The sequence below is a fragment of the Pyrus communis genome, chromosome 10 (genome assembly GCF_963583255.1).
Source record: "Pyrus communis chromosome 10, drPyrComm1.1, whole genome shotgun sequence".
Classification (NCBI taxonomy): Eukaryota; Viridiplantae; Streptophyta; class Magnoliopsida; order Rosales; family Rosaceae; genus Pyrus; species Pyrus communis.
Genome location: NC_084812.1, coordinates 11923105 through 11934184, shown reverse-complemented (window position 1 = coordinate 11934184; position 11080 = coordinate 11923105). Strand labels below are relative to the sequence as shown.

Here is an 11080-nt window from a genome sequence, read left to right as displayed (position 1 = left end):
CCATAGGTTTAAGTATAACCCTTAGCAACTAATCTGGCGTTATACTGGTCAATAGAACCATCTGCTTTGTGCTTAATAATGAACACCCATCTACATCCAACAACTTTCTTCTTGTTTGGTAAAGGAACCAAATCCCAAGTAGAATTCTTTTACAAGGCTTCCATCTCAACTCTTATGGCATTAACCCACTTAGGGTCAAACAAAGCATCGTGCAATTTTGTTGGAATTGATACACCAGATAGCTGACATATGTCAGATTCATATGGTTTGGACAAACGATGAGTATACACATAATTGTTGATAGGATATTTGGCTTTGGCATGCAAATCAGGCTCATATTGTACTTTAGGTTTTCCACGATTAGCTCATGGAGGCAACTGATAAGTAGAGAATCATCATAATTTACCTTATGTATGTCACCATCTTGTACCAAACTGTTAGAAGAATCATCACTGGATGAACCATCATCAGGCAACTCGTTAGACATACCAGAAGCAGGCAACGGGTCATCAGAAGGTAATTCGTCAGACGTCTTAACAAGCAACTCGTTGGGCATGTTTGATCTGTCATCAGTAGAAATAGTTTCAGGAATGACAAGTGACCGATCACTATCTATAGCCGACTGATTAGTATCACGCAATATAATAGGTTCTGTCCCTAACTCTACCTGTAACACATTATCCATACCATCTCTTCGAATTTGCACTTCACTCCCATTTTCCCACTGAAGTGGAGAGTTGAAAGAGGGCTTCACAAAATACGAAACTTCCTCGTGGAAGGTGACATCCATGGTAATATAAGTTTTCTAAGTTGGAGGATGATAACACTTATAGCCTTTTTGATTGTTAGCATACCCAATAAATACACATCGAAGAGCACATGCATCAAGTTTACTTCGCTGATAAGAGTAGACATGCACATACACAATACACCTAAACACTTTCGAATGAAGTTTTGATACAGAAACAAGATAAACATGTTTTTATAGCACATCAAGCGGTGTCTGAAAATTAAGAACCCTACTTGGAACACAATTTATCAAATACACAACAACCAAAACAACATGACCCCACAAATGATTATAACCACATTTATCCAACATCAAGGAGCGAGCAACCTCCATTATTTGACGATTCTTTCGTTTGGACACACCATTTTGTTAGGGTGTAAACGGAATAGTCGTCTGGTGAATAATACCCTGATCACGAAAAAAAATGCCAAAGTGTGATTCACATATTCTCCTTCATTATCAGACCTGAAGACATTAACTTTGGTTTGAAACTGAGTAGACACCAATGCACAAAATTCTTGAAGAAGGAAAGGAACATCACTCTTATTTTTCATCAAGAACATCCAAGTTAATCGAGTACAATCATCAATAAAAGTAACAAACCAACGGAATCCATTAGAAGTAACCTTCACCGGACCCCACACATCAGAATGTATTAAATCAAATGGCAAAGCATCTTTAGAATCACTTATGGGAAATGAATCATGATGACTTTTAGCCATGACACATGTTTCACACTTGAACTCTGAATCACTACAAGTGCGAAACAAAAAAGGAAATAGATGCTTCATATAACTGAATGATGGATGTCCCAATCGTTGACGCCACAACCAAATTTGATGTCTGTCATCCACTTTAATACTTAAAACTTGAAACCGGAAACAACAGTATCCTCCGTACTCAAGATGTACAAACCCCCTATTCTTTTACCACGACCAATTATTTTCTGAGTTTGAATGTCTTGAAAATAACAATACGTAGAGTAGAAGTGAGCAGAACAATATACGGTATCAAGTAGTTTTCCTACTGACAAAAAATTGCACTTAACATCAGGAACAAGTAAAGCATGGACCAGTGATAAGGTCGAAGTAAGAGAGATAGTGCCTTCACCCTTCACAGGGGAAGGTGCTCCATTTACACTAGTAATATATAGATCACGAACATAGTCACATAACTAATCCAACACTCTAGGGTCACTAGTCACATGATCAGCGACCCTAATATCAATTATTAATTTATTTGTTCCACCAAGATGCATAACAACACTATGATTATATTGAGCCATTGAACTAAATCACAAACAATAAAAGCACAAAAGATACGTAGTGGAATGAAAACAATTTACTAGAATACTGTTGGGTAGGGTAATTCTATTTAAAGTACTCTTTTCTTCTCCCTTTGTCCGATGTGGGACAAATGAGGGTTCCAATATATATAAGAAATTCCCAAAAAAATTCTAGCCCCCACTGGCTCTAAGTGGTTGCCAATGTGGATTTCCATGTGTGATCCATAAAATGGGGTCTCACGTGTGGGGGAGTGTTGGAACCCCCATTTGTCCCACATCGGATGGAGGGAGAAGAGAAGAGTACTTTAAATAAAATTACCCCACTCTAACTAACACTGAGGCCTTTTGTGATAAAATCACACATCTGAGGATTGAGCAGATGGTAGAGTGGGGACAATATCAATGTTGTTGAAGTGGGCCCTCAGCCTGTCGACCTGAAAAATTCTACCGTTTGTTGCTTTCTGATCAACGTTTTCTTGTGGAACAAAAACTTTGCGACTTGTCCAACGGCCAGGTCATTTATGGCATTAAAAAAAAGGATCCTGATTAGGTTAATTGATTCCCTGAATTTGCCAAGGAAAAAGGTGGAGAACAAAAAAGAATTCCAAAGTTTGTTTATTTGTTATATTAAAGTCATTACCAATTTACCAGCAGTTTCTTTGGAGTTGTACTCGAGTTTAAAACTAACCAAGCGTGGTTGACTGGTTCATCTCCACAAGTTCATGTTTTTTATGTCTATCCATTACGAATATTTAGCGTGCTATCGATCCACAAGATATTAACTAGCGGAGTGGTTGGTTAGTTAGCTAGTGGATATGTACATGCTTTGGAAACAAAAAATAATCTCTGGTTATATGCAATATTAAGTTGGTAAAGGCAAGTTGGTACTTCGGGGGCTCCAGAAAAGTGGATGGGGATGACATGGTTGTGCTCTTATTTGCTACTCATCAATCATCATGCTGGCCTTATGAGATTCCAAATGCTGTATAAGCTTGGCATTAGCAAAGCTAAACGAGATACTAATTAATATATGATGATAATTTGATTTCTCATGAAACAATGTAATATTATGTCTATAAATATTGTTATTGGTGCTTTTCGCTTAAGTTGATTTTTACCATAAGATAACGTTATTCAATACTATGCTAGACTGGTGGATAAGATAGCATAAGCGTGGACAGTAGAAATAAATACAGAGAAAACTTGATTTACACCCACTTCCTTGAGCCAGTTTTAGGTAAAACCTAAAAATTAAACAATATGACAAACCCAATGAACAAATAAAATAATAATAATAATAAAAGCAGAGGATAACTGGGTCACAATCAAATAACGGAGCTTCAATCTACCTGAAATTGACTCCTCACACCAGCTCCCTCTCTCTGCCTCTCTTTCCCTCATATACGTGCGAATAAACCCTCACCTGTCCCTCTCTCTCTCCGACAAAACATACACAGTTAACAAAAAAAAAAGTATGAATTACATCGAATCGCAACAACCTGGTTCTACGCGTGAGCTCGTCAGCTCATAACCGTTGGGTTCTCGTCCGCATACGAGTACAAAAAAACACTTTGCGCGACGCAGGTCCTTCGTCGCGCAAAGTCGAAAACCGTCGCGCAAAACTTAGCTCAATGCACCTTCGTCGCGCACTAACTGTCGCGGGAAGGCAGTGACAGAAGGGGTTTGCGCGACGAAGATTCCCCCTACGTCGCGCAAAGTGGCTTTGCGCGACGTATGGGGATGCGTCGCGCGAAGTGGCTTTGCGCGACGTAGGGGATGCGTCGCTCAAAGTGGCTTCGCGCGACGTTCTATACGTCGCACAAAGTGGCTTTGCGCGACGCATGATTTTACGTTGCGCGAAGTGGCTTTGCGCGACGTAGGATCATTCGTCGCGCAAAGCCACTTTGCGTGACGTAGAGTCTTGTGTCGCGCAAAGAGGTTGGCGCGACGAAGATTTTACCTACGTCGCGCAAACCTCTTTTTTTTTGTTTTGGTAAAAAAAAATATTTTTTTAATTTTTAATAAATATCTTAATTAAACTCTAAACGATAATTAATTAACCAACGAAAAGTATTTAGTTATAAATATATGAAAATATACATACAAAATGTCCAAACAAAAAAATAAGAAAAAACTACAAGTAGTCTTTTAGGTTTGATACATCAAGCTACTAGGTATCGGTAGGCAAAGTGGCTCAGAAGTCGAAGGTGTAGGAAGATCAGGTACTGGTAGTGAGATTTGGAGGCCAGACATCTGTATGGCTTGTACAAGGTCTCTCATCTGTCCGGCATAGGCCTTCACCTGCTCGCTCTGGGCCTTAATCTGCTCGCCCTGGGCCCTCATCTGCTCGTCCCGGGCCCTCATTTGCTCACTCTGGACCGCAAGTTGAGCCTTTAGGGTTGTCACTTCCTCCTTCAATGCACTGACCTCTCCTGTGTTTGATCTGGAAGAAGAGGCACCCGTCTCACGAACTCGCGCTTTTCCCATACCCCGAACAACTTTGCCAGGACGACGACCGAAGTTTTGATCCATGACATTAGTCAGGATCTGAAAACCTGCATCCTCGGATATCGTGGCGTCCTCGATCGAGGTCTCCGGGGGAAGTTGTGATGTTGCTTCTTGGAGAACAGTAGTGCGCTGTTCCACCATAGCATCCTGTAATAATAAAGGAAAAAACATATAATGTTTAATAACATAATATAAATAATATTTGAACGATTCATACATATAAGAATAATAACAATTACATATACTTACATGAAGCTGCTTAGCTATCTCATCACCAGGTCGAACGTAAACCTCCTCGAACATGTCGATCTCTGGGAACTTAGAACCCTCCTGAAGAAACAAACATTAAGAAAATTTTATTAATAAATAATAATAAATAAATTGTATAAAATTTCAAAATTAATATACTTTTACCTGACGTCGTGCCTCAAGCCTATACGAAAAGGGCTTCGAACCAGAATGGTGGAGAAGTGTCTTTGAGTCCCGAGCTATCTTGCCAGCAATAGATTTCTTCTGTTAAACACACAATATACATGTTAGTGCGATTATTTAAAATAAATTAATAAAGGAAGCTTAAAAAAATAACTAAAACAATAATAAATTATTATTAAAATATTATGTACATACCACAAATTTTGGGTCAGTAAAATGTTTGCAGAGCCACTCCTAATCCTCCGGCCGGTCCTGCAACTCGGTTGGGCAACCATGTAGGCGAGCAAACTCCGGATCATCCCATCGCTTAAAATGCGTGTGAAGATAGTTCTTCCAATGTTTGTACCGATTTGCTAAGGTATCCTCTAAGTAGGCCATGACCTCAGGGGATATGTCGTCAAGATCAAAATTGACCTACGAATATGAAAAATAATAAAATAATAGTAAGAAATTTAATAATATTAAGATAATATATTTTGGTTTTTAATATTTGTAAACAAAATTAAAAAAATGATAAAGGCTAAAAATTAATATACTAACCGACAAGTTTTCTCGCACTAGTTTCTTCGTCTCCTCGGGAATTTCTGCCCAAGACTCCCACTGCATAGGACAATTTTGTTTAATAACAACACCACAACTACTAGCGACGCTGTTATGCTGCTGTGAGGTAGCCGCTCCACGATGTCGCGGGTCATACTCAATCTTGATCCTGGAGCCGGTCAAACGTACGCTTTGTGCCTCCTTCAACATTCGACTAGGCCCCCTGGTGTTTTATTTAGCTGGCCAAAAATAATTAAATGGTGAAATCTCTAAGCTTAAATTTACAGAAAATTCGACATAACCTCACCTAATAGTATAGCATTTCCCAAAACCTTAAAATAGTAATTCACAACCCCCATCACATTGTCACATTCCAGCAAATTTTCACCATCATAAAAATAATAATTTTAAAATGATAAAAGAAAAATACAACGTAGTGATCGAGAATTAGAAAAAACTACCTGGCTAGGAGGCCTCACCCTCGACTCTGGATGCTGAGGAAGTGTGATCAGAAGGCTCCGGCTCGCGGCGGCGTCGGTGAGGCCGTCGTGCACTAAGCGGCTGAACTGACACTGATGATGTCGATGAGACGGGCACCTGGGACGCCATAGGAGTAGCCTCAGTAAGGGGTGTAGGCTCCCCAATCAATGGAGCACTCACGCCTGGAGCAGTAGATGTTGATAATGCAGGAGGCTCATTGGTCACACTCCGACGACGAGTGATCAACCGCGACATCTATACACTTTTTGAACCATAAAATTATAACATTAGAAACTAATCCTTTCTTGCATTTGAAACTAATCAATTAGCAGCCAAAGTAGTAAGTAAGTAGGTTACCAACATTCTTAATTTCAAAACATGAGGAAACTACTTATCCATTTTTATAGCCAACAAAAAAAAAGTGCATCAAGTGAAACAAAAAAAAAAGGGTAATATGACACTAGGATTACCAAACATTGTAATCAATCAAAGGTATCAAAACTTCATTAGACTAAATGATCAAAGTACCGTACAAAAACAATTTACTTCATACAAGTCATTCAACTAGACACATGCCACAACAAATGAAAAGGCAATCTACTTACTCCCACTTGATTTCTGGAATTGGATCCTTTGGTTTTTCTTTGGTGATAACTCTGTCTCCTACTTCTATCAAATTTGGATTTATATGCAGCACTGCTTTGCTTTTTGGCTTGTGCTTCTCCAAATTTACTCTGTACGGAGGTGGGAATTTTTTTTACAAAAGGACAGGTACATAACTCAAAAAATGATCGAATGGGTTAAAGAAGTAAAGGGAAATCTGTTGAAGTGGTTGTGCTTGAGAATGACACAAAAGCATGCAGCCCTAACATATCTTCATTGAATTCATAAACTAAGGGAAAACTGGGACTATTTTTAGGATTTAGTTGCCTGAATGGAAGACCGTATGCAAAGCATTATACATCAGGTATTATCCAAGTCTAGGCATGATAATAAGTTACCCAAACTGCACAGAATTTTATACCTGTACCACTTCCTCTCCTTTGATGACCCGTCCGAATACAATTAGCTTATCATTTAAATCTGGTATTGGTGCAGTTGTGATAACAAGCTCAAATTCTTTGTTGTCTAGTCTAGCCTTCGTAGTTCCAAGCATAAAAGCTTCATGCTTCGGACTACAGGTTCACACAGGCAAGAATAAGCTATCAGCTTTGCAACACAGGACCAACAGGCCACACAACCAATATAAAAGTTTTATCTATGAAACAAACCTCGTAACAAGTTGACTACGAAGCTTCCCTTTTGATATCCAATCTTCAGCTGCTCCAAGACCTTGGGAACCACCCCCTTTGATTATATAGTGCTTGATCACGTGACTGAACGACATCCCCTTGAAGTGTCCCTTTTGACTGCAAAACTAATGCCTTAGAAGTGCCATGAGGGCATAACACACTATTGCCCTTACAACCAACAAAAACCAAGCAAGTCTACTTCTGGATGCTACTGCTACTCAGAATATTGAAATGATTTCTAATCGTCCAAGTTCTAATTTTATTTACATTTAGCCTCGATATAAGTCAACTAGGTATCCATATCACCAAGGCTATATGAACCTTTAACCTGTTGTTGTGTATTTGATAATTTACAAAGGAGTTACGACAAAATATACCCCTTGGCTTATAAGATGATAAAAATATTAAATAATACACCCCTTGGATGCGAGCAATTTTACTAACAGCTATGTACAAAGTCACCTCGTCCCATAATTTTAACTTTATTCTCTTACCCTATAGAGAAATAGCTTCAAATAGACATGATTTAATATTACTACAGCAAGTATGTATGCAAGATACATGTGATGTCGAATACTCACCATAAGTCAATAAATCTATCCACAACCTCTGGAGAACCATCCTTGAAAAGTTCCACTGTGATAGGACCTTTTGGTGTATTTAGAATCTACAAAATACACAGGGAAGGGGGAGAAGAAAGAAAATGAATAACTATAATTGTGGAAAAGCAGATAGGTGACTTACACTCTAAAAATAAAACATCAGCAGAGAGACCAGGAATGAAATAACACCGAAGGAAACCGGTGCAGCAATCCTAATTGTTAAATTTTCCCAACCCAGATACATTCCGAGAAAAGAAGTTTATTGATAAACTTTGCTGCATAACAAATTTAACAGCCGCACCAACACCACAAGGTCCACAACCACCCCGCTACATTAATTCTAGAAGTCGAAAATTGCAGGTTTATGCAATGTGACACCAAATAGAAAGATGGCAGTATTAAGAGACTTACAGCATAACCAGGAAGATCGCCCTTCTTGACAAACCCATCAAAGTCCTAAACAAACAAACAAACAAAAACCCACCTAATTTAACCAACTACGCATTTACGCATAATTATTATGCAAACAAGAAGATTAACTAATTCTTAATTAATTACACAAATGGAAAATACCCATTCCAAATTAATACCTCTCGATTAGATAACTCCGACCCAGATTGGTCCAGCGACCTACGAGGGCAAATTAGCGCGCACAAAATGAGGTCCACCGTCTCGGTCACCACAGTGGTACCAACCACACCATCAAGTACAGAATCTGTTTCATTTGAAGAAACTGGTGAGAGGAAGAGAAGATACAGGGGAGTTAGACAGATGCCGTGGGGAAAATGGGCAGCTGAAAAACGCGATCCACACAAAGCTGCAAGAGTCTGGCTTGGCACATTCGACACGACGGTGGCCGCCGCCCGAGCCTACGATGAAGCTGCAAGACTTCTCTTCCCTCCCGTAGATCCCTCTCTCTACCTGCAACCCATCAACCCCTCTGCAAACTAGAACCAACATCTAATTTTATCATAAATCCTAAATAGCATGCAATTTGAGCCTAAATAACAAAAACCCATTGAAAATCAGAAACCCTTACCTTGATTTTGGGACTTGATTCGCGTCGGCTTCGAGATTCGCGTTAGATTCGAGATTGTGAAGACAAAAGCTTGTGAGAAGGAAGAGAGATCTACGGGAAATGGAGAGGGAGAGATGAGCACGCAAGAGGGAAGAAAGGTCTATGGGAAATAGGGAAGTGAGAGGTTATCTACGGGAAAGCTTGTGAGAGGGAAGAGAGATGTATGGGAAATAGAGAGGTCATCTATGGGAATTGAGAGTTGTACGGGAAAGAGGGTGGAAATAGGGATGTGAGGTCTACGGGAAACTCTTGAAAATTTTAAAACAAGTGCCTATTTTTTGTTATGTTACCGCCAAAATTATCACAACTTACGTGACGTAGGTATACAATTTGACGTCGCGCAAAGCGGGTTTTTTTTTTTTTTTCCTTTTCCTTTTGCTTTCTTTTGCATTGCCCTTGTGCTTGATGAAGCATACGGAACCAATTGTGTTTGTTCTAAGTTTTCGCAAATTGCTCACTCAACTTTATTTCAACTTTATTTCATATAAGGCTATGAGATAATTCAATACCTTGTGCGACGAAGCTATGCGTCGCGCAAAGCGGGTTTGCGCGACGTAGGTGCACCTGCATTGCGCAAAGTTGGGAAAAAAGCGGTAAATCATTCTTTGTTTGGCGCCAAATCTTGCACGATGTTTGGCACTTTGGGCGACGAAGGTATGCGTCGCGCAAAGCTGTTTTGTACTTTGCGCGACGAAGTCATGCGTCGCGCAAAGGCCATTTGCAATCCTTACTCAATCCCCATTTTGTAATAATTTATCCCAAATAAAAACCCTGATTCAATCCCCATTTCAAAATTAAAACCTTAAATCCCATTCACAAATTTTTAAACCCTGAAATCCATCACATGCCTTAGTAATTTATCCCAAATTAAAACCCTAAATTCTAAAATTCATCTCAATTCACAATCAAAATCCTTAATTTCACAATTTCATAATTTGTAATTAGACTTACCTTTAATGAGAGAGACAAGCATGACGAAGAGGTGGTGGCTATATATCAGCATATTAATTGCTATATATGCTTCAGAAAAAATTGTTTAGGACTTAAAAATAGAACCTTTCTCCTCAGAATTTCTTGTTTCTCCAGCTCCTTGCGGATCCGCAACTCATGAGCTTCAACTTCTTTAGCGATTCTCGCTTCTTCACCTACAAGATGCAACTAGTTAAGTCCTTGGTTGACAAAATATACTATACTAAAGTTAACTAAACAAGTATACCTTGCGTTTCCTCTCAATTCTCAGGATAGAGTCATTAATTTGGCCTTCAGATAATACGTTAGAGTTTTCTAGTGCAGGTGCAACAACAGGCGGATCACTAAACTGAGTATTTACCCTCACGTTAGAGAAGGAGTCCCTTTGTGCTACACTGCCATCATCAATAGGAGATCAAAATTTTCAATATATTGGGAATTTACCAAACTGAGTATTTACCCTCAATCATATATGCATGATAAGAACAAAAAAGATCAAAATTTTCAATATATTTGGTAATATTAACAAAAATTTCAATACAATCATATATATAAAAAAAAATGGAAGAATAACATAGATGTTTTTAAATCACCTGAGTGTGATCAGGTGGCTACGGAGGTCTGCAGGTGAGGAATGGAGGTCTGCAGGTGAGGAAGAGGGGAAGGCAGCTATGGAGCTTTTGACTTGGGTTAGAACACTGGAAAGAAAGACAAAAAGGGACATTTTCGTGTTCACTTTGCGCGACGTAGTGAACCTGCGTTGCGCAAAGTTGGAAAAAAGCGGTAAAACATCCATAGTTTGGCGGCAAATCTTGCGCGACACATACCTACGTCGCGCAAACCTGTTTTGCGCGACGCACTTAAACCTAGGTCGCGCAAAGTCCCTTTTTTTTTTTTTTTTTTTTACCCGTTTTGCTTATAAGTACAAAATAAATAAATTAAAATCTACTTAGTAAATACATATACCATTGAATTTGATAGGAAACACATTATCCGAAATTAGTTTCAATGATCCAACCGCCAAACTTGTTTGTATATACTTGGAGATCCCATACGCCAAATATCACAAAAAACAAACATGCAGAGATTAAGTAATGAGACAAA

At 39.0% G+C, this 11080-nt stretch overlaps 1 protein-coding gene and 1 long non-coding RNA gene across 2 annotated transcripts; both read right to left on the bottom strand.

The window, feature by feature from the left end:
- Window positions 1-4156: 4156 nt before the first annotated feature.
- LOC137746493 (uncharacterized) lies at window positions 4157-5242 on the bottom strand. The gene is made up of 4 exons (XM_068486514.1): window positions 5211-5242; window positions 4998-5096; window positions 4833-4913; window positions 4157-4730 (listed from the first exon to the last, which is right to left on the bottom strand). The coding sequence occupies exons 3-4, from the start codon at window positions 4884-4886 to the stop codon at window positions 4224-4226; spliced, it is 561 nt and encodes a 186-aa protein (XP_068342615.1). The 5' UTR covers window positions 4887-4913; window positions 4998-5096; window positions 5211-5242; the 3' UTR covers window positions 4157-4223.
- A 781-nt stretch (window positions 5243-6023) lies between these two features.
- Window positions 6024-8030, bottom strand: LOC137746586 (uncharacterized). Its single transcript, XR_011069874.1, has 4 exons — window positions 7909-8030; window positions 7060-7444; window positions 6641-6769; window positions 6024-6297 (listed from the first exon to the last, which is right to left on the bottom strand). It is a non-coding gene; the product is annotated as an uncharacterized lncRNA (long non-coding RNA).
- Window positions 8031-11080: the final 3050 nt, after the last annotated feature.